The sequence below is a fragment of the Lytechinus variegatus genome, chromosome 1, assembly GCF_018143015.1.
Source record: "Lytechinus variegatus isolate NC3 chromosome 1, Lvar_3.0, whole genome shotgun sequence".
NCBI lineage: Eukaryota > Metazoa > Echinodermata > Echinoidea > Temnopleuroida > Toxopneustidae > Lytechinus > Lytechinus variegatus.
This window is the reverse complement of record NC_054740.1, coordinates 30,043,908-30,067,904: the sequence shown is the minus strand read 5'-3', so window position 1 is coordinate 30,067,904 and position 23,997 is coordinate 30,043,908. Positions and strand designations below refer to the sequence as shown.

The window sequence follows — 23,997 nt, the reverse complement described above, 5'->3', positions numbered from 1 at the left end:
TCACTAGAGCATTTGATGATTTTGTCTGGTTTAATTTGTCTATGGTGTTCTTTGGGTCATTGCTCAGATCTTTCAAGATCTCATTGTGCCTCCATATATATAGGCCTTCTGCCAGAAATACCTGACAATTTGATAGAATGTGCCTGAGTGAACCCTTTCCCCCCACATCTATAGCAATTCTCATTTTCAGTCTTGGCCCACCTCTTCAGGTTGTAAGGAGAAGAAAGAATGTTGTAGGTTGCTCATAGCAAGAATTGGTATTACTGTAAAGGTGTTACTATAGTATAATAATGAAACTACACAATGAGCAGATTGTGAAATAAAAATGCATGATGACTACTTTGCAATAGCAATGCCCCCCTTAATCCACAAATTCCAATCATGCAGAAATGAAAATAAAATAATGTAATTTATTTTACCCTTGCATGACTAGAAATAAAATCAACAAATTGAAAGAGTGGAAAATATATAGAGCTCTATGAGAGAGAGGGAGAGACAGGGAGAGAGAGAGGGAGAGAGAGAAAGGGGGAGTTATAGAGAGGGAGAGGGAGGGGGGGAGATAGTGTGTGAGAGAGAGGGGGCCGGGAGATACCCCCACAAAACAATATTTTTATTCAGCATGTTCAAAGGAACGATTTTTTTATTTTGGAGGAGGAGGGGGAGCTGTTGTTTATGAACAGGAACAGCTTAACATGAAAAATATACATGGGCCTGTATTCTGAAATGAGGTTTTTCTTAAACCATGGTCTAAAGTCTGTGCCAAAATTTATATGGGGAGCCAAAAGTTCTAACATTCTGTTTATATTGTATACTTCTTAAGTTTACTGTTTTGTTTCCTTTTCATTTCATAATGTATACTTCAAAATACTTCAGTTATCATTCCCAGACAATTTGGGTGTCGTATGAGTTAATAAATTGGATGTGTTTTGTTAGGGATTTGTGCCCCAATTGGCTCTCCATAGTTAAACCACAACTTTAAAACCCCCATTCCACAGAGAGCAAGACTCTGAAAGACTGTCGTAAGACCATGAAACCTGCTTGATCTTTCAAGGGCCTTTCAACAAACTTTCAAAGATCTCGGTGGTCTTTCACGATTCCTGAAGAATCTCTCATGTGGTCTTTGTGGTCATCGTGATTCCCCAAACTTTTTGAAACGGTTCAAAACAGTCTTTCAAAAAAATGATCTTTTGGTGGTCTTTCAGTGGTCTTTAGATGAACTTTCGAAGTTCTTATTAGTCTTTCCATGATCTGAGATCACTGTATGAGAGATTGAAAGACAACTGAGGAAAAGTCCATGGAAAAAATTCTGAAACAGATCACTTGTTGCATAAAAGATCTCTGAAAGACCATTGAAAGGTATATCTATAGCATAGGACTAGTCTATTAAGTCCATTAAGACAAGAAACTGTCTTTCACAGTTTTTTTTAGCCATTCCACAGAGATGACAAAATTCAGTTATCTTGCAGACTGCTGTAAGACCTTGCCAAATTCTAGCTGGTCTTCCATGCATAGTTCCTTCAAAGGTCTCCCCTCTGAAGGGAAAGGAATATGCTGAAGCAATTATATTATTGCAATTATTTTGAATAGATTCATTTGCAAACTAGAAGTTCCCCTGCAGTCAATTGATAAAAGAATGATTTGGTTTTGACTTGTTCACTATGAAAAGCCCCGGCCCCATGCACAAACAGCGAAAGCAACAGTTCATTGACCTCTACGTCATCAAATTTCAAGATGGCAGCCTCCAGGAGTGTCGGCATGTGCCGCTTAGCTCGAATTTTCAGTCTTTCAAGGGGTCAAGTTAGTAGGTCACAACGATCCTATCACGGAGCGATTTCTCAGGCAACTGGAATACCACCATTTGGTCAAAATGGTAATTAGTTAAGTCAGTTTATTTGTAATTGTGTGGTCGAAAAGTGCTGCTGCGAGTGCGAGCTGCTAGCTGCGGCTTGCGCTGCGCATGGCCTGGCGATGGCCCACTCACACAACATGTGAGGTTAGTAATACTATAAACCTCGCACAATAAACGCATGTGTTTTCATAGTGGAGTTTGATATTTTCATTCATCACACGAATGTGAGGGAATAAAACACGCCACACTTTTCACTATTTTTCCACTATTACTCTTGCAATTGAACATTCGTATTTTAACTTCATTTTAAAAAGGAATTATTTATAAAACTGTTTTTATCGCTTACCTCCAAATACACAACGAACAATTGTGTACAACGGATAGCGGAGCGTGAACGTAGCGGTCGTGTACATTTTTGCTTAGGCAGTGTATACAGCCACACGCGTGTGTCTTTACCATCCAGCCACACGCGTGTGGTTATATCCAGAACACCCATCTGTGGATACCGCCACACGCCGCCAGTAATAACAGTAAAACACGTAGGCCTACTGGTATGTAGGTCTGACCGTCTATATCACGATCAAAATAACCTCATTTCTTCAATAAATTCTTACATTCTAAACCCATTTCATATCCTTAGATCGTTTCAATTTCATTCTCACCGTCTTCTCCCCTTGCTTTTCTTGTCTTGTTACAAACGGTCGTCTGTTTAACAGCAAATTCTCTTTTTCTACTTGTGTCGATTCTGGCTTCCTTCGCGGCGGCGGCAGACCCATACAGCGTCTACTACTGCGCTGCGCTAACGCTGTATGGGTCTGCCGCCGCCGCGAAGGAAGCCAGAATCGACACAAGTAGAAAAAGAGAATTTGCTGTTAAACAGACTGTAGTACGCACGTCTGTGCAACTCATAAGCTATAGGCCTATTGTGAGCAAGTAGCAGAGTGCAATCGGAAAGAGCGCCAGCTACGGCGGAGGACCGTCCAGAGCAGTGTTTTCTCATGGCTTCGACCCGTTACGACGTACCTCTGGAATCGTTGGAAATCCTAAATCCTGTGGAGTTATCCGGGCGTTTTGGATCAATTTTTGGACAGCGTGAGTTTGAGTGATCGCCACCTGGCCAACCTTGGGCACGTTTGGGGTTTTTCGAGCTACGGGGAGAGATTTATTTTCATCCTACTTTTTCGTTTGGACATTCATATTTCGCGGTGCATATAATACATGGGCCCATGACTTCGGACATTGACTCTCTCACATACCGGTTCACTAACCGCCATACTTCATCTCTCGCGTACGTCCGTATCCGCGGAGCGAGCCTCTACGCGGTCGGTTGGCCGCTGCAACGCTTCTACCGTACCCTGGCCTGGATTGACTGCGGAGCTGAGCCCTTTTAGACTTCGCTACGGAGCTGCCGTCGGCGTATCCTTCCTCTGCCTGTTAGAGCAAGTCGGGACTCAACAGCTCAGTCAGATCAGCTAGTGGACTTGCTCGAAGCCGTCTCAGCACAAGAACCAGGTGAGACTAGTCATCTGAGAGCTTAGGTCCTCCCACTTCATCAGTTTATGCTCACACAGATTCTTTTTGTATTCAGATTGTTATGATATCTTTTCTATTTCTTACCGTAAAATATTATTTATCGTAGACTTTGCCCAACTGCGGTCTACGTATACAACAATTGGCGTAGTCGAAAACTCAAGGTCAGTCGTGGGGTATCTCAATTGATATATATATTTTTTTTTTTTTATTGTTATTGCTGGAATTTATAACGCCAGTGAATGTACAATAATTGGCTTGATATTAGTGGAGATACAAATTAGTAGGTTGCTTTTAATATAATTAGATCTTTTTTACAAGTTCTGACTAAAGGATAGGGTGTAGTTGAAGATATTTTTGGCACCAATTTTATAAGTGGTGTAGTTCAGTACAGCACTGTCGGTGGTCGGTGTAGTTTTGACAGTGACATTTGTAGTTTACTTATAGTTATAGGTTTATAATTATATCAGTCTCGGACTGCTTAGTATTTTTGTAAGGAAGTTCTGAAGACTGTCTTTGTATATTTGTAGCTCTACGGCTATTAATCTTTCAGCCGAGAGGAAGGAGATCAATGCAAATATTTTTGCATGATTCATGTTTTGTGCTGGAATTGTTGAGTGGCTTTAATTATCTAGGTTAATACTTAGTTAATCCTTAGTTAAGGCTACTTCAGGTAGAATTTTTAGTTACGCAAAAAAAAAAAAAAATTGAATTAAGCTTTTGATTTATTTCTACAATTTAATAAATCAATAAACACCAGCAGCGATATATCTCAGGGCTGGTATGGTAGTCTTAGAACTGAACTTATTTAAATTTATGATTGAGTAGATATACAGAGCTACAAGTGAAATGTGAACTCTATGATAAAGTACCTGTGAACTTTATAGTCAGGACGTTTAATTTTAAAGGAAGACTAGAAGTCTGGAGCACTGTTCTATTTTAAAGGTGCATTACTGTATTATAGCAGAACTTGTTCGGTATTTCACTACATGTAGGTGGTAATTAAGTAAGGTAATTTTCTTCATGTACACGTAACGTGTGTATGTGACGTGAACAGTGTGTATTGCTCCCCATTGAATCTTGTCTTTGGAGATATACAATATATTAGTTTGATTCAAAACTTGGTTTTTGTGAGCAGATTGACTTATTTCTTGTTTTCTTTTTTCTTTTGCATTTGCCGGAGGAATCAAGAGAAAGGAAGTCTTTGTCATTTCTAACTGTACTAACCTCAATATATTAACAGGTCAGTATTGTTTTGTTGTTTATTATAACAATTTAGATAGCGCAAAGCAGTTCATTACTTTGAAGAAAAAAAAATAAGAAAATAAAAATTATTTTAATTTTTCTTTATAAGAGTGTAAGAGATTTAACACTTAGAAACGGATGCTTATTTCAACTTTCTAGTACAAATTCTGGCAAAGCACAGGGAAAGTCTATACCTATTTTTTTATGAGCATCCAGATTTCTTTTGTGATATTTCTTGGAAATGCATGCTGAATAGAGACAAATCTGGTCATTATATTATTAGGTCGAAATCAAACACATTGAACCTAGATTGTTGGATAACTTTAACATGATATTCTTTTCATGCTAAAATTAATGCTGTGAAAATTGTTCATGTGTTTTGGAGATGATTGCGAAATAATATTCGTGGTTTAACGATTGTCCCCTAATTAGGTGAGATTTTGGGGAACATTTATTGTTTGTAACTTTGAAATTCTATAATAGTGTGCCCAATATTCAGAAAGGGCATTTCCTGGTTGTAATAATTTGTATTTATTTTTTGCAAATTATTGGTCAAAGGTTTTCTCTATTCAATAAAAAACTTAGCCCAATTGTCTGTATTGCATTGAACAGAGACTACTATTATATTTAGTTGTTCAATTTAATAACACCTATAATACTTAATGCATTTGTACAAAAAATAATCATTGTTTTTTTTTGTGTGTGTTGACTAGTGTTGCTAATCTGTTGTGATACTGTGCACACCAATAGTCTAACATTGTACATGGCATGTATTAATATTTAGGTTTTATAGACATCAATATTTGAGACACAAAAGTACAGTGTACAGTGCCACAGTCATTCCCCCGAATTGTGTCAAGCGGGTGAACTGTAATGTGGAAGGGGACATGGAGAGTACCTTCATGTTCCAACCAACTCACCCGTCTCCTATATGGTCACCGCGGATTGTTTTTGACCGGGGTAAGGATATTTCCGTGTATGTAGTTAACCTGACAGATTCCTACCACCGGTTGCCAGCTGGTTTACCCTTCGGAACGGCAGAAGAAGTGACCCTCGAGGAACCCAATATTGTAGATGGACAGGACTTTGAAGAAACAGATATTTCCGTAAAGCAAACTTCGGTTATGGACTCGCCTAGTATTGTCCCATCTCATTTGACTGACCTGAGAGACAGGTCGAGTGAATCTCTCTCTGCAGAGCAGATTTTTTATTTAGATAATCTTTTATCAGAATATCAGAACGTCTTTGCTAGGGATGATTTCGATTTGGGAAATTTCAGAGCAGTTACTCACAAGATAGACACTGGAACGGCAAATCCCATCAAGCAGAAAATGAGGCGGACACCAATCAATTTCGCCCAAGAAGAGAAAGCGCATCTAGATAAGATGTTGAAGGCAGGAGTCATCAAACCATCAATTTCTGAATGGGCGTCACCCCCAGTTCTGATCAGGAAGCGTGACGGATCAGTGCGTTGGTGCATAGACTATCGTGCCTTGAATAATGTGACTAGGAAGGATGTATATCCATTGCCTAGGATTGAGGAATGCTTGGACACATTAGCCGGAAACATATGGTTTTCGAAATTGGATGCGAACGCTGCCTATTGGCAGATACACGTCGATCAACCTGACCAGGAAAAGACAGCCTTTATTACCAAATATGGACTGTTTGAATTCGAGCGAATGGGATTCGGACTATGTAATGCCCCCGCGACGTTTTCAAGGGCAATGAATCTCATTTTGCGCGGGCTGACTTGGGAGATCGCTCTCGCATTCTTAGACGACGTCCTGGTCCTTGGAAAGAGCTTTGAAGAACACTTAAAAAATCTTCGGATAGTGCTGAACCGATTTCAACAGTTTGAACTGAAATTGAAGCCCAAGAAGTGTGCTTTATTCCAAACAAAGGTCGAGTTTCTCGGAAGAGACGTCGATAACACTGGAATTCATCTCAGAGCGGAACATGTCCAGGCCGTTCAATCATGGCCGGTGCCAAAGAACACCCGTGAAGTTGAGCGTTTTTTGGGACTCGTAAACTACCACAGGGTTTTCTTGAAAGACTACGCAAAGGTAGCTGCCCCCTTATACGCACTAACAGGAAAACAAGCATTCAAGTGGGACGAAGCGCACCAGTGTGCTTTCGAATCAATCAAGCACATGCTTAGTACAGCTCCGGTACTTACTCTCCCGAACTCCACTGATGGATTTGTGCTAGACACGGATGCCTCCGATATTGCCCTTGGAGCAGAACTTATACAAATCCAAAATGGTGAGGAAAAAGTGATAGCGTATGGAAGTTGTGTACTTGCCAAGGAACAACGAAGATACTGTGTGACAAGAAAAGAGTTACTAGCGGTTGTTTTGTTTACACGATTCTATCGCCACTATCTACTAGGAAAACCCTTTCTTGTCCGAACGGACCATAGCAGCTTACGATGGCTATTGAACTTCAAGAGACCAGAGGGTCAGATTGCGCGTTGGATCGAAGAATTAAGCCAATATGACTTTCACATTGAGCATCGAAAAGGGAACAAACATGTTAATGCAGATGCGTTATCCAGAATCCCTCAACCTCCCTCCTCCTGTAGCTGTTATCAACTAGGTAGTAAGCTGAAGGACCTGCCGTGTGGCGGATGTCATCATTGTGAGCGTGCGCACAAGCGGTGGGCGTACTTCGTTGAGGAAGTGGACGACGCAGTGCCGTTAACCAAACGCTCCCAAGTCTGCGAAGTAAGTATGACGGTACCATGTACAAGTGAGTCTCCGCTCAGCATTTCTCCTCAGGCTAAGGAAATCGGTGAGCTACGAGAAATTCCAAGTGATTCTCCGCCCAGCATTTCTCCCCAGGCTAAGGAAATCAGTGAGCTACGAGAACTCACAATTTTACGGTGTAGCATTCCCACCGTGAGCGCCATTTCACTTTCAGACATCAGGGATGAAAACTTAAGGGAAGCGCAAGAGAAAGAGACCTATTTCGGACCCATACGTGCCTGGCTTGAGTCTCAAACAGTTCCGTCCCAAGCGGAAATCATGCTTTGGGGTGCGGAACAAAAGTTCTTATGGGTCAATCGAGATCTTCTCATTCTTAAAGATGGTCTACTGTACTGGAAGAAGGATGAACAGCTCTTTGTTGTTGTGCCCCGTGCGCTAAGAGAACAGATTATGCAAGTTAATCATGATCTCCCTTCTTCAGCACATCCTGGTTGTGATCGAACCTTTGCGAAGATACGCCAGAAGTATTTCTGGTATCACATGAAAGACAACATACAGTCGTATGTCATGGCCTGCCCTCTTTGTAATAGGAACAAGAAGCCGGATCGTCATCAGCGTTTTCCCCTTACCCGGTATCATGCCGGTGTTCCAATGGAAAGGGTACACCTAGATTTTCTTGGCCCCTTGCCTAAAACTACTAATGGGAATGAGTATATCTTGATGATCGTCGATCAGTTTACTAAATGGACAGAAGTCATTCCCCTACCCTCCCAGACCGCTGAAGTGACAGCGCGGGCACCAGTAAATGAATTTTTCAGCAGGTTCGGTTATCCTCTTCAAATCCAGACCGATCAAGGCCGAAATTTCGAAAGTGCCCTCTTTCATCAGCTTTGTCAGTTGTTGCATATTCAAAAGACACGTACCACTGCATACAGACCTTCTGCCAATGGGCAGGTCGAACGTTATAATCGTACATTGATGGCAGCAGTTCGCTGTTACGTCGACAAGACCCAGACGCAGTGGGATAAGTATCTTCCCCAGATCGCTGGAGCGATTAGAGCAACCGTTAACCGCAGCACAGGATTCACACCTAATAGACTCATGCTGGGACGTGAAGTGAATCAGCCCACTGATTTAGTATTTCCTCTTCCCTCCAGCCAGGAACGCAAACTCCCCAGCGAGTTTTGTAAGGAGCTAGGTGATGCAATTCAAACTGCTCATGACACTGCACGGAAAAACCTTCATGCCACCCAGCGAACAATGAAGCGTGATTATGATGTGCGTATAAAGACAAGTGACTACAAAGAAGATGATTGGGTTTATTTTCTGAACCTTGCCACCCCCAAAGGGAAGTCTAAGAAGTTGTGTCCCCCCTGGACGGGACCAGCCCAAATCACGAAATGTCTGTCCCCATATCTGTTTCGGATTCGATACAGGAACTCATTCTTTGTAGTTAATCATGATCGAATAAAGAAATGTAATGATCGTACACTCCCCACCACTCCAGGGTCACAATTGAATGCTGATGTTTATTGCATCTGCAGGAAGCCGGATGATGGAAAATTGATGATACAATGTGATCGCTGTGGAGATTGGTTCCATGGAGCATGTGTAAATATCTCACCTGCGGATGCCATAGCCATCCGAACGTATGTGTGTCCCCTGTGCCATGCACCCAGGGGAACCCCTCGTTACTAAAAGATGAAATGTCTAGAGTGTAATAATTTATACCATTTTATGTTGTGTGCACTTCTTTATTTATACAGGAATAAGTAGCATGGAGAAGGTAACTCCTTTTGTGATGTAAGCTGAACAAGACAGGCTTCAATCACAGTTTCGTTTCAGTTGGAATTCAGTTGAGGTAACAATTCTTATTCAGGGCTAAAACTAAGCCTAAGCATGCTATAAATTCTAACATGCTTATATATAGTTGTTAATCATCTCCCAAAACTTGTTAGTGGGATTTTGGGGATCAAGAGAAAGATCATTTTAGTCTAAATATGAACAGTTCAAAATATTCAGTAAAAATCATTCTATTTGATCATAATTTGTGTCTTAACAAAACATAGGTTTTACGTTTTTTGCAGAACATGTACATGTTTGTGTGATTAACTTTCATCATAACTTCACATTAATAAACAGTTTATTGCTAATATATGACAGCCTGGTTATATGTGCTGTTCATTTATATGATATGTGTGATAACTGTTCTAACCGTTTTATCTTCTCGTTTTTACAGCATACAAGAGTTGGAAATGATAAGTGACCTAAATTTTGATGTCAACTTCAAAAATATATTCACTGTTCACAGGAACCACAGTATTGTAAGGCATGGTATTATTTATAGTATTACTTTTAATTCCGTTGATTTCAAAGCTCCTCACACATTCTATTACGCATGTGATTTAGAGAATGATGTGAAAAAACAAACTGAATTGGTATACGGTAGTTAAATAGTAATGTAGAATAAAGTAATAACTGATTTTTAGTGTTGATAAGTAGTCAGCAATCACTTGCAACTGTGATTGATTAGTTATTGATTATTAAATATGTATCTGTGCACAAGTCTCCCACGAGTTCTCCTACATGTATATGACTAATTTGTGAGCGGACCTTCGCTTCCTTTTTCAATACCTGGAGAAACTCATTTTTCTGGTGAGCGGATCTTCCTTTTTTCAATACCGGGAGAAACTCATTTTTCTGGTGAGTGGATCTTCACTTTTCAATACCGGGAGAAATGTAGTACGCACGTCTGTGCAACTCATAAGCTATAGGCCTATTGTGAGCAAGTAGCAGAGTGCGATCGGAAAGAGCGCCAGCTACGGCGGAGGACCGTCCAGAGCAGTGTTTTCTCATGGCTTCGACCCGTTACGACGTACCTCTGGAATCGTTGGAAATCCTAAATCCTGTCGAGTTATCCGGGCGTTTTGGATCAATTTTTGGACAGCGTGAGTTTGAGTGATCGCCACCTGGCCAACCTTGGGCACGTTTGGGGTTTTTCGAGCTACGGGGAGAGATTTATTTTCATCCTACTTTTTCGTTTGGACATTCATATTTCGCGGTGCATATAATACATGGGCCCATGACTTCGGACATTGACTCTCACATACCGGTTCACTAACCGCCATACTTCATCTCTCGCGTACGTCCGTATCCGCGGAGCGAGCCTCTACGCGGTCGGTTGGCCGCTGCAACGCTTCCACCGTACCCTGGCCTGGATTGACTGCGGAGCTGAGCCCTTTTAGACTTCGCTACGGAGCTGCCGTCGGCGTATCCTTCCTCTGCCTGTTAGAGCAAGTCGGGACTCAACAGCTCAGTCAGATCAGCTAGTGGACTTGCTCGAAGCCGTCTCAGCACAAGAACCAGGTGAGACTAGTCATCTGAGAGCTTAGGTCCTACCACTTCATCAGTTTATGCTCACACAGATTCTTTTTGTATTCAGATTGTTATGATATCTTTTCTATTTCTTACCGTAAAATATTATTTATCGTAGACTTTGCCCAACTGCGGTCTACATATACAACAAGACGACCGTTTGTAACAAGACAAGAAAAGCAAGGAGAGAAGACGGTGAGAATGAAATTGAAACGATCTAAGGATATCAAAGGGGTTTAGAATGTAAGAATTTAATGAAGAAATGAGGTTATTTTGATCGTGATATAGACGGTCAGACCTACATACCAGTACGTGTTTTACTGTTATTACTGGCAGCGTGTGGCGGTATCCACAGATAGGTGTTCTGGATATAACCACACGCGTGTGGCTGGATGGTAAAGACACACGCGTGTGGCTGTATACACTGCCTTTTGGGCAGAATATTACATGACGTCATCCAGCCCCTGCCGAGAACCAATTTATGAATGAAAATATAGTAAGCATGCGCAGTGCAAGCCTTTTATTTCCCCACACAGAATTCCACCAAAACAAGTGTGCAATTCTCTATCACCTCGTACCAAAATCGACCTAGAATTTCACTTTCCCGTATTTTATATGAATTATGAAAGGTATTCTCGGAGGATCTATTTTCTCACCGATACTGCACAGGTAAGCAAATTTCGATTACTTCTTGCTTTTCCGTCAAAATCTTACGAATTAGCGTCTATATGCCATCGTGTTCGTTGGAATTTGTAGAGTCTATCGCAACGTGCACAAAGTCAATTGGCTTCCGGGTTTCGGAGCGTCGCTTGAATATGCATGAAATTGCAGAGTTTCGATAATTTTCGATCGATACCGGAGCGATCCGATCACGAACCAAAACTATTTACGGCGCACACAACGCGACCGGATATCGTTATCGCTATCGATACTTCCGCACGCAGTCCGAAGGAATTATTTTTGGGACCACGTGGTCATGACGTGATCTGCGCGATTGACCAATCAGCGGTCTTCGAATCGCTGTGCGGAGACGATCTATCCGTTGTACACAGTCTATGGACAATTGTTCGTTGTGAAATATCAACCGTTCAATCCGTCCTAGACACTAAGACAGCTGGCAGCCGTCAGTTTCGAGGATTTTTTTAACATTTTTTTTTTATTTCTCCTCATACACAGACGGCTCGCTATCGTGCAGCCACCATTAGGGGACTTGCAATGCAAAATCCCCCCGTCGGGGCTCTTCAATTTTTGTCTTTAATGAATAAAAATTTTGAAAATTAATGCGACCAAAATGCAAATTTATATTCCCTCTTGGCATTAATTGCCAAAAAATGGAGAAAAATCAAGTTAAAAGGAACAAAAACAGTGACTTACCTCGGCTGTCGTGCAAATAAACATATGGCCATTGAGTCCCCTGTACAGGTCGTGCTAAAACTTCGGTCTCTGTATTTGGTGAGTGAAGTCAACGGAGTTCAGCAGAACAACCAAAATAACAGAGACCGAAGCTTTTGGTCTAAATCCGTCCTTACCTTAGTTATCCTTGATGCTGCGGTGGAAAGTACGCAAACAACAATCAAAAAGCAATTTTTCCTATCGAACATTCTCGATTCAAGTCGTCAGCGCATAATAGGAAATTGTACCAAAAATCAACAGGTTGCATCTCTTCTTCTCTATAAGTACAGGCCACCGTCTGGCGTATTGTCGTGCTGTATATATCTCATGTATATACTTATTGGTAAAGTACACCATCTTTTGACAAGATGATGATGAAAGTGGATTGAACGAGCAAGAAAATAATGCTGATCGCCTAGAATGCAGCTAGCTTGCAAAACCGTAAACAAAGGTATACCGTAAACAAACGGTAGCCACTTAAGAACCAAGTTTGAAAGGACACTCGTAAAATTACGTCACTCTCGCCGATGAATATTCATTAGATCGTGCTTGTGCGTGTTCAATACACACTGAGTGCATGCATGCAGAGAGTTTGTATTGAACACACACGACCACGATCTAATGAATATTCATCGGCGAGAGTGACGTAATTTTACGAGTATCCTTTCAAACTTGGTTCTTAAGTGCCTACCTACTTTGTGAATAATATCGCGCACCCTCTTTAGGCAAAAATTGATATCCACGCTGAGCAGAAGGTATCTACGTGAAGATCACGAAAAATGCTCTTATTTTATTTAAAAAAAAACAGCAAAGAGAATTCAACAAATGATCCATATGGTTCGGTAAGTGTCATAGCACAAATGAAATTCTAAGCTATGATGTAAAGTCATAGTTATTTTAGTAAAAAGGGTGTGAAAGATTTTTTAAAAATAAATTTCTCCTCGTACACAGATGGCTCGCTATCGTGCAGCCACCATTAGGGGACTTGCAATGCAAAATCCCCCTGTCAGGGCTCTTCAATTTTTGTCTAAATAATGAATAAAAATTTTGAAAATTAACGCGACCAAAAAATGCAAATTACTAATTCCCTCTTGGCATTAAGTGCCAAAAAACAGAGAAAATCAAGTTAAAAGGAACAAAAACAGTGACTTACCTCGGCTGTCGTGCAAATTCACTTCCCCATTTTATCCGATCTTAAGTATCCGATCTTAAGTACATAAACATATGGCCATTGAGTCCCCTGTACAGATCGCGCTAGAACTTCGGTCTCTGTATTTGGTGAGTGAAGCCAACGTAGTTCAGCTGAACAACCAACATATCTATACCTCCTTCATCATAAGGTACATTGCATAATACCTTGGGTGAAGCAGCTGGGCCAGATCTGTCGACACTGACGACAAATTTAGATAATCTGTCGAGATTTGCTGAACCATTAAATCAGCTAAACATGAGATAAAAATTGTTTCTCTTGGGACTCATTTGGGCAGCCACTGAGATAATTTTAAAACATCAGCCATGTGAGCAATTGCTTTGGGTGGTGACGGACATTTCATTTATTTCTTTTTTTTTTCAATCAGCAGCTGTGCATATTAAAACAAATTATACAAATTCTAATAACTTTTAAAGTCTGTGATGGATTTTTGTCAAACTTTCATCAAATGCTTATTATTTTTTTCTGCTATCTTTTTGTCAGGGTGAACTCCCACTTTAATGTTTGGTCACTTAAAAATGACACCTACGTATCACGAGTGTGTTCAGTAAGTTAATTTTCAGTTGGGAAAATTTGGAAATATACAAAATAACTTATCATTTATTTTTATACCATGCTTTATTTTTCTTTCAGGTTGAGAATTAAAAAATGGGTTGACCATTCTCATCATTTTGCATTTCAAATTCCCTCTAGAAAGATGTTGCATAGTCTTAGGCATATTTCTGATCTGCACGATCGGGGGGGGGGGGGGGAAGGGTTCGCATGACATATCGATTAGAAATAGTTACCTAAAAATATGATTTTCGATTTCTAATCGATATGTCATACGATCACATGCCAAATTCCAAATTGAGAATGATTGTTAAAAATATTACTTAGCAAGTAATTAGTTGGAAAATTATGAGGAACAATTCATTTTAAAATCAAATTTTCTTGAAAACTATCAGAATATGGTATCATGTAAAAATGAAAGGCTACGTCGCACAGCGGACAATTCAGTTCCAAACATAGCATGCATGTCCCGCTCAGCTAGCGCTTGCTATTTGCTCGCTATTTGTGCGTGACGCATCAAGAGCTTGTGGAACTTATGTGTGTCGCATGCGACGCATGGGTTCTACACTGGCGAGAATGTTGCTTGCAAAACAGCTATATGCAAATGAGCAGACTGATGATGTCACCCACTCATTATTTCATTTGTATTTTGTTATAAGAAATATGAAAATTTTAATTTTCTCATTGTCATGTGAAACTAAATTTCTTTCCTCCTGGGCATTTAGAATTACCATTATTTTAAAAGTTTATGGTAAAGTCAAGTTTGTCTTTGTTGTCAAATGTGTAGAAATTGAAATGTATAATTCAAAAAAAGAAAAAAAAGTGAGAGGACATCATTTATTCTGTCATTTGCATATCACTGAGTTGTGCATATAACAGTTTTTTTTAAATAAGGGAAACTTGATACTGTCAACTGTTATTTTACATCAAATTTTGATGAAACTTTCCGCGTTACCCTTGTTTTTTTTCAATCAATTCAAATCAAGAATTTTCTGGGGGTGGACTTGACCTTTCAGGAACAGGAAGGAAAAAAAAATTGCTGATGGTTATGCCACCATCTAGTTTAGTTGTGTTAATCAGACTTTGAATCATTGATGGGCAGATCACTCTGTGTGAGACAAAGACTGCATGGTTCAATTGTCTTGCAGAGCAATTGGCAAATTGACATTGCTTTGTCACCACCTGTTTACTTATTGTTCTGGCAGTGGAGAGGTTATAAAATTTGGCTGCATGAACTCTAATCCATCGAGATCATTTTATGTTTTAGTCTGATGAGTCATTTCTTTTTCACTTCATTTCATTTATGAAAAAACTGTTTTGCATTTAGATTCAATATCAGCTAACCATCAAGAAACTTCAAGACATCGAAGAGGACATCTCCGTATTATCAGACGGTACTCGTCAAACACTGCAGAAACAGAGTCAAGTTCTGAACCTATAACAGGAATCACTGAAAATGAAACTGAGAATGCAGAAGAGGAGCCTGTCAAACACAATATTATCCAAGATTCAGAGGTATCATCAGGTAATTTATGCATGATAGTGCTTTCTATCTAGAAAAACTCATGAGGTACATGATATGAAGAGGCCTTGATAGAGTTATTACTTATATTTTCCAAATAATATCATATTGGATTAAGCTTTGGCCGAGGTTGAAATTCAATGAGGGTCGTATCTCAAAGTAAAAGTCCAAGAAGTCCAAGGGTTTGTTAAATGTCTTCTTTTTTAGCTTGTCTTCATTCATATCACATCTGTTTGGTTTTCATTATGATATAAAATCAATCTACTCAGATGTCTTGTACTGATAATAATTCAAAATTATAACTGTCTCAAAAATTCGCTATTTATTAAGAAAATTATTTGAAAGGAATAATATAAGGAAGAACCCATAAGTTCATTCATAGTACTACATTTTCAAAGGGATGAAACATTGCAAAGGATTATGTAACTGCATGTTTTGGGATAATTTTTCTTTTGCTTCTAGGAGTTTCAATATGAGGCCATCAAACTGTAATAGTCAACTGATGTCTTGTAATGGGAGGACATGCATTTACTTATATATCATTTCTCTTGCAGGAGACTTTCAAGAACATGAATTTCAAGCTGAGACCAGAATGCTTTTAGACATTGTTGCTAAGTCTTTGTATTCAGAGAATGAGGTGAGTATCAGATCTTGGTGACCTCACAGCCAAGTCTTTCAATAAGAAATCTTTCTTTTTCATTGCTGATATTCACAATGAGGAATGCTAGAAAGTCACTCTCATTGACTATTGTGTTTTCACAAGAGATCAGGGGTGTGCATTGACAGGTTGCAGTTTTATGCTTCACACTTATGACTATCTCATTTGAAGATCACGGTGGAAGGTGATTTACATTTCCATCCAGAATGCTGTATATTTTTTGTTTTGGTCGTTAGGTGAATTGTCAGTCAAAAACAGAAAATGAGTGCTGTTGATGATGACTTGGGAGGAACATGTAGATTTTAAAATGTGTTATTCAATTACAGCTGCACTGCATGTTTCATCTTCTCTGTACTTGTTGTTTCATTGACGTGTACAAAAGTGCGGTATGTTTGGCTAATTTCCATATTTATCCTACTTTGACCTTTGGATATTCATCTTGTTTTCTTTTATGTTGCGAACATGGTGAATCCAATCCGAGCTTAGATCTTCTTTTTAAAGTGTTGAAACATCATCTCTGACAGATCTGCAGGCAGATATCACCCAAAAGGGTAGTGGGTGTAACTCTCTCACACACTTCCTCACATTACAGCTGCCAAGTAGTACGGATTTTCATTATTTTAATTGTGAAATTGAGAAGAATACTGATGGTTTCATGCAAAATACTGATTTCTAGAGTTTCAGTCTTATGTGTTGTCCTGTGGTATTTCTCTGGGAATACTGACATCATCACCAAAATACTGATTTTCATCTTAAATAATACTGAAATGTTCTTGTTCAGGTTGACAGCCTTGTCACATTCAATTTGAAAGATTAAAAGGTTGAACAGTTGTACTTATAATATGTTTGTCATCCAATACATTATTTTACTTGTTAAGTACATGTGACTTGTGGCATAATTAATTTATTCATTGTAGAGATTCCAGTACATTACATTTAACACCAATTCATACTTCATAGAGCATTATCAATATCATCAATTTTTCCTACTTCCTTACAAAATAAAAACTAAATTTAAGCTTCAATTCATCCATACCAAATGTTTAATTTCAGCACCATTGCTCTTTGACTGTTCGTTGCCTTCTTCTGTCTTTACTGAAAGGGTTTCCTCTTGCCCATTAACATGACAAAACACTCGAGGTGTATTTCCATTATTGGGCCATATCCTCCTGATAGGGTCAAGACTGCGACGTCTCACTGATTCTGCTGTCTCTAGTCTGTTATCATGGAATGCAGATGATGGAAATTCACATCTCCTTGTGTTAAACTTGGAGACAAATGACTGAATTACAAGTTCTAGATTGTGCCTTTTAGTCTCTTCATTGGTTTAAACCTTTTTGTTCTCCTTATTTTACTCAGCGAAGAAACCACTACTACGTCTCCCAACAATGGTACATGGTACACCCCTTTTGGACAAAAAAGTTGAGGACATATTGAAAAGTCCTTTTGCACATAATATTATGAATGAAGAGATAGTGGGTTTCTTCAAGATGATAAGTGAAAGTTAGCTACAAAGCCTAGAGTAGTGAAATTGGGTAAATTAGTGACACACAGATAATAAAAGGAGGAGGGAAAGTAGTTCCAAATACTATGTAATCCAGGAATGCAGTGTCCCCATATAGTCCTTGGAGAATCAAAATGATCACTCTTGAGAAGGTGTGGGGAGCATTACACTAACCAAAAACCTCATTAACAAAGTCATAAAGCCCATGTTTGAAAGCTGTTTTGTCTCAGACTGCTTTGATCTGCTGTTATGCAGAATGAGCATCTAGTTTAGAATACCAATCACCTGATATATCTAAATACTCCTCAATATAATGAATGGTAAACACACCTTTCTTGGTGGCATTATTCAACTTTCTATATTCAATACACCAACTGACTCCACCATCCTTTTTGCAAACAAACTAGAGGAGATGCCCATTCCTTCACTGAGGGTTGAATAACCCCTGCAGTTAGCATCTTGTTGAGATGCTCTTTTTCACAAGAACTAGATTCTTAGGCATCTTTCGCATACTTTGTTTTACTGGTTAAGCGTCCCCAGTGTCAATCTGATGCTCTCTTTATGTAAACTTTTCCACATCATAGTCTGTCCTTGTAACAACTACCAAATACTCCATAAGTAAATCTCTAAGAATTTGATTTTCCTGATCCTCTGGATTTTGAGAAGAGTGATCATACAAATCTTGGAGATGGATGGAATTTCCTTGTAATTTGATGGTCTTGTTACCTATACATCATAGGATCTATTGGTGGGGCTTCTTGAAGCTTCACCCACAATATGATCTTTGGCCCAGTGTAAATTCAGATCAGTGGGTGGTTCCTGAAATTTAATTTCCTCAAGAGAATATTGCAACGTTCTAGGACTAAGACTACTAAAATTGACAAAAGGTTCAACCACAAATAGTGAAAGAGGTACCTTAATCCTACAAGAGACCTTTGCTATTGACATTAGGAGAGTGGTTATTGCACCTTTAACAAAGACAGGAATCTTTGGTGTTGTACTTTCCCCCCAAAATAGGGGGTTTCAATTCTGTAAAATGATTGAAATTGGACAAATCAATGTTGGTCTGATGTTTCTTCAAAAGATCTAATCCCAATGATATATCATCTCCGATGGGAGAAACGTTGAAGATTTTATCTTCAAAATTAAACTCACCCATTGTCATGGTTGCAGGAACCATTACCTTCACATCCATCATCATGTTTCTTTGGGCAGTGTTGAACATAACAGATCTTAAATATGTAGTGTAGGATTTAAGGAGACATACAAACCTTATCTGAGATGATTGTAACTCTATCTGCCATATCAATCACAGCACTGAGCTTACAGTCAACAACCTTGAGACACACTGTGAAACTTAATGTACTATGAAGTCGACAAACAAGCACATCCTCTGGACTGCTGTCTCGCCACCTGCACATTTACTTTTGTTTGATCTTTATGAGAAGGGGAGGCCAAGGCGGGAGAAGCCAAGGACATTTGATTTGTTTGTAAGGACACACCTCAGACCCCTGTTTAAAGTAGAGAGTTTTACACATATTACGTGGTCAGACATTTTTATTTCCTCATCAAATACAACATCCAAACCCTTGATTGTTGAAGACGTGGGAATGTGTACAGCATCAATAGAAAATGGAAGGTCATTGAACCAATTGAGATGTGTTGGAGAATGGCCTTCTGGGATACCCGGTAATCTCTTGTCTTGCAGTTTGTCCACACTCAATTTTCTGGCAAGGAATAAATTATAAAATATGCATGGTGTGCTTTGTTTTCTTCCAACCCTACAGGAAGTTTTGAAACCTTTCTGGTCATTCCTTTTGCATTAGTAAACTTTTTTTTTCATCGAACCAGCTATGTTCATAATCTTAATAAAAAACATAAAAAGCAAATAATTTACACAATAGAATTCATATTTGTATAAATGGCAAGTGTAAATCGCTACTGGTCATAAAAAAATCATTGAAATTTGAAAGACAGATATTTTCTAATCATGAGAACATGATTATATACTTGTAGCAACATGTAGTTCATTCAATTCAACGATCTTATGGATCCTATTTATCTTTAAAAAAAAGATTAGCAGTGTGAGAAAATGTGTGTCCATCGCTAATGATACGGATGGCATGTTTATCTACTTTAAAAACATGATATAATAGGTAATTGGCAGAGTGTCCCATACAATACAAGAGTAAGTTATATGTGGTAAGATCATGATAATAATGATAATAATGATAGCATCATATTTACCCAGGGTAGCCACTTCAGTTCCGAAAACTGTTCTCCCAGCGTGCCCTGCTATTATTGACTATTATTGATTATTGACTATTGATCATTGACTAATATAAAGTTTAAAAACTTGTTTTGGTACTATATTCTTAAGAAATTCATTGCACCAATGCTTTTGGAAATTTTTGAACAAATAACATCAATGTGTACACTCCAACTAATATCATTTGAAACTCCCAAGAACTTGGTATTAGTGATATTAACTTACAACTGTTATAAGCTACTGAAATCTTAACACCTGATTGGTTCTGTTCTTCAGGTGTTCATCAGAGAGCTGGTGTCCAATGCCAGTGATGCCCTAGAGAAGCTTCGATATCTTCAGCTGACACAGGATAACCTTGAGAGACCAGGAGCATTAGAGATACACATAGCAACCAACCAGGACAAGGGAACATTCACTATACAGGTACGGTTTGCCGGGTAATTGTTAGTAACTCCTCCTTGATGATCCTGGTGGGTGTTGCATTAAAGTTGTTCATAAGTTATGAGCAACTTAAACAACTGGTGATCCTTCCTTGTGGTAAATGATACACACATGATTTTCATTGGTGTTGATTTGGTTTTTAAGAAAGGATAACAAGTCATAACAAGTTAAAGTCAGGAATGCATGAACAATGAAATTGACATGTGATTTCCCAACATGTTTTTCAACAAGAACTTGATATCACTACAAGCTGTCAGGGTTGTCTGCTGTTATTTCAATCTGTCACTAACTAATTACATACCATAGTAGTTCTAAATGTCAAGTTTGAAGCCTGAGGTATCAAGGTATTAAACAGTTCTGTAATTAAAAAAAAAATATATCCCCCAAACCAACGATTTTAATTGTAAGAAATGGTTTTTAAAATAAGCCTAGATTTCACCAAAGAGCATCTAGAACCCTAGGTGGCCCTGGAAGCTCTGGCGTATTGGGACTTTGCGTTTTGAGCTCTTGGTGTGCACTTCATGTACACTATTTATTTCAGATTTTTTAAAAATCTTGCTCTCACACCCGTGATTGTACAATGAACCCTTGAGATTAGTATTTTAGCCATTTGAGTAGAACAACTACAGGACTGGTATAGAGTTGAACTGGAGTCAAACTGCACTTCTGCATCAGACAATGTACTCCACAAGTGCCTGAATGAAACTAATTTTTGAAAATAGAAGTAATGAAAGCTGTTTAAGGATAAGTATAAACCCATGGCAGTTGAAAGAAATTGCTTTGATCTTTTCTGCCCAATCATTACTCCAAAAAGACTGGTGATAAGGTCCTTTTTCGATAATCTTCCAGTGGTCATTTAAAAACTTTATTTTCTTAGGGTTAGAGTGACCTATTTAGGTTTGCTGTATTAAGGTTTGGTTTGGGAAATAATAATTGCAAGATTCTGGTTTCTATGCGACTTTGGGTAAAATTTAGAAGATTGGTTTGCAAAGTTATACTCATTATTGTCGGAATACAAACATTTAATTTGTATCTTTTTAAGAACTTGAATGGTGTCACATGAGTGATGGTATCAGATTTTTTTTTTTTGATTGCTGGTCTGACAAGGTCTGCTTTTTGAAACATTCTTTGTAGACACAGTTTTTTTTTAAAGGGGAGTTCATGCTGGTGAGAAGTTGGTTTTAATAAAAGCAGAAAAACAAAAACATTGGTGAAGATTTGGTGAAATTCAATCAGAGGTCGGGATTTTGAAAGTTTGATTTTTGTAAAGTCACATATGAGCAGCTCCCCCTTATTCATGTGATACAAATTCCATAAATTGTAATTTTCACAGAAAACTGACAAAAATGTATTTGTGCATTCATTATCAGACTTACCATTTCTTATCAAAAATATTTTTAGTCATCTTGAACCATAAAAAAAAATATGGACTTCATCACATTACATAGGGGTTGCTGCCAGCGTATGACGTCAAAAATTTCAATCTTTTTAGAATCCATAATTCATTATCTGATGTATTTTTGTCAAATCTTCATCTATATTTCTTCTTCATTTTTCTGCTGTTATTGAAATGTCTTTAATAGGATGTCAACACTTTGACATTAATACATTGCCTTTCTTCTCACTCTGTTTTTGTTTGTCAGGATACTGGTGTTGGTATGAATAAAGAGGAGATGGTTGAGAATCTAGGAACCATTGCAAGATCAGGGTCAAAGGTAGGTTATACTCGTCATGTGACCAAACTCACCAACAGTGGCCCGTATTCTGAAGTCTGGTTTTACTTAGACCATGGTCTAACTCTGTGCTAAAATTATGGGAAGCCAAGCATTTCATAATTTTTTTTTACAGTGAATGCTTCTCATGTTAATTGTGCTCTTCACTAATTATTTAATAGTGAAGACAATTGTCATATTCATCCTTCCCATGCAGTTAATAATGTTTTGGGAGTCAAATGAGCTGATACATTGAATCTCTTAGATTTATGTAACAAATTGCTTTCCATTTATGTAACAAATGGCTTTCCATAGTTAAAACACAATTTAAAATGAAATGCGACTTCAGAATATGGGCCATTGTTTCTAGAGCTTGATTATAATATTACATCTTATTCATTGTAAGCCCTTTGGGCCTAATGGGAAAAGGGCAGTACAAATAATAAGTAATAATAATAATAACAATGATAATAATTAGAGGGTATTTGTTAATAAGCGCATTATAACAAGAATTAGAACAATAACAAAACCAAAATGTATATACATTATGTTTCTAGTATATGAACCTAAACCCCAGAATTTGTCTCCCATTTGGTTGGAATGTGTGACACCTGTTATGCATGCCATTCATCATTGATCACATTTTCTGTTTTCTTTAGGAAGGCAATAATAGACAGGTTTGAATGTATTCATAATGACATACTTGTTTAACATGGAAATCTGTATTTTTACAGGCATTCCTCAAAGAACTGCAAGAGAAGGGTGGTAGTTCTGATGGCAGTATTATAGGACAGTTTGGAGTGGGTTTTTATTCAGCTTTCATGGTAGGAGATAAGGTAGAAGTCTTCTCTAAATCACATCAAAAGGATGCTAAAGCTTGGTATTGGTGCTCAGATGGGTGAGTATAAACCAATCCTGATGGTTTGTATGATAATTTACAAATGAAAGAGGGAGGGGGGAGGGGCTAAGTATGCCTAGCAATGAATTGATATAGCAGTGCAACTTGCTAATTGCATAACCCACCCATCAGAAGTGACTTCGTTCATCTTTGGAACCTCCTTAGTTATGGCTGCCATAAGTTGGAGTGTTATGAAGTTTAATTTATTTTTATGAAGGGGGTAAATGGTATTAGGTAGGTGTTTTTTATGATGGTAATGGTGATGATGAGGAGGAGGAGGATAAGGATGATGATGATTATGATGATTATGATGATTATGATGATGGTGATGATGATGATGATGACAATGATGATGATGTGATGATGATGATGATGGTGATGATGGTGATGGTGGTGGTGGTAGTGATGGTTATGATGATTATGATAAAGATTTATGAGGAGGAGATGGATGACAGCGATGATGATTATAAGGAAAAGGATAAGTATAGTAACAAGTATCGTCATTTTGACAATTTCTTGATGCAATTGTTGCATTGCTGTATTGAGGTGAGTGTACTTTCTGTAAGAAAGACAACCTCCAAAGTAATAGATAACTTGCAAGAACCTTGTAATGTAACAATTCATATATGTGTGATGATAAGGAGTGAAACCATTTGCAATTGTCTTTTAGGTCAGGTAAATATGAGATGAGTGAGGCTGATGGAGTGATGAAAGGAACAAAGATTGTGATTCATCTCAAGAAGGATTGCTGGAAGTTTGGAATGGAGTCGGATGTCAAAGGTCAGTATTCAAGCCCTATAAACTGCCATCACATACTAGTAAGACATGCCAGTATTCGATTAAACCACAAAAAGAAATCTAATTTGTTCTTTCATTGCAGCACTGAGTTTTTTATATTTCTTTAACCAATGGGCGCTCTGAATGTAAATCATCATTGCTGTCATCGCCACCACTACTGTCACCACCATCATAAACAGCAGCATCAAAATCATTAATCAGTATGATCACCTTTACAATCACAATCATTGTCGTCATTATCATCATCATCATTTCTCACTTTGGAAAATCAAAAAGTAAAATGACTGAGAATGTTTTGTTAGGGGAGTTTTTCCTACTGATGGCATCCATTATG

General features: G+C 38.5%; 1 protein-coding gene and 1 long non-coding RNA gene across 2 annotated transcripts in view; both read left to right on the top strand.

The window, feature by feature from the left end:
* The first annotated feature begins 1,695 nt into the window (after positions 1 to 1,695).
* Positions 1,696 to 23,997, top strand: part of LOC121410864 (heat shock protein 75 kDa, mitochondrial-like) — a 34,855-nt gene continuing 12,553 nt past the window's right edge. The window contains exons 1-7 of the mRNA XM_041603215.1: positions 1,696 to 1,870; positions 15,189 to 15,386; positions 15,938 to 16,020; positions 20,091 to 20,237; positions 21,899 to 21,970; positions 22,702 to 22,865; positions 23,536 to 23,645. Coding sequence (XP_041459149.1) covers positions 1,732 to 1,870; positions 15,189 to 15,386; positions 15,938 to 16,020; positions 20,091 to 20,237; positions 21,899 to 21,970; positions 22,702 to 22,865; positions 23,536 to 23,645 — 913 coding nt within the window. The 5' untranslated portion in view covers positions 1,696 to 1,731. The remainder of the gene's footprint in view (positions 1,871 to 15,188; positions 15,387 to 15,937; positions 16,021 to 20,090; positions 20,238 to 21,898; positions 21,971 to 22,701; positions 22,866 to 23,535; positions 23,646 to 23,997) is intronic.
* Positions 2,782 to 10,774, top strand: LOC121410873. Its single transcript, XR_005969394.1, has 3 exons — positions 2,782 to 3,361; positions 4,563 to 4,622; positions 9,099 to 10,774. It is a non-coding gene; the product is annotated as an uncharacterized LOC121410873 (long non-coding RNA).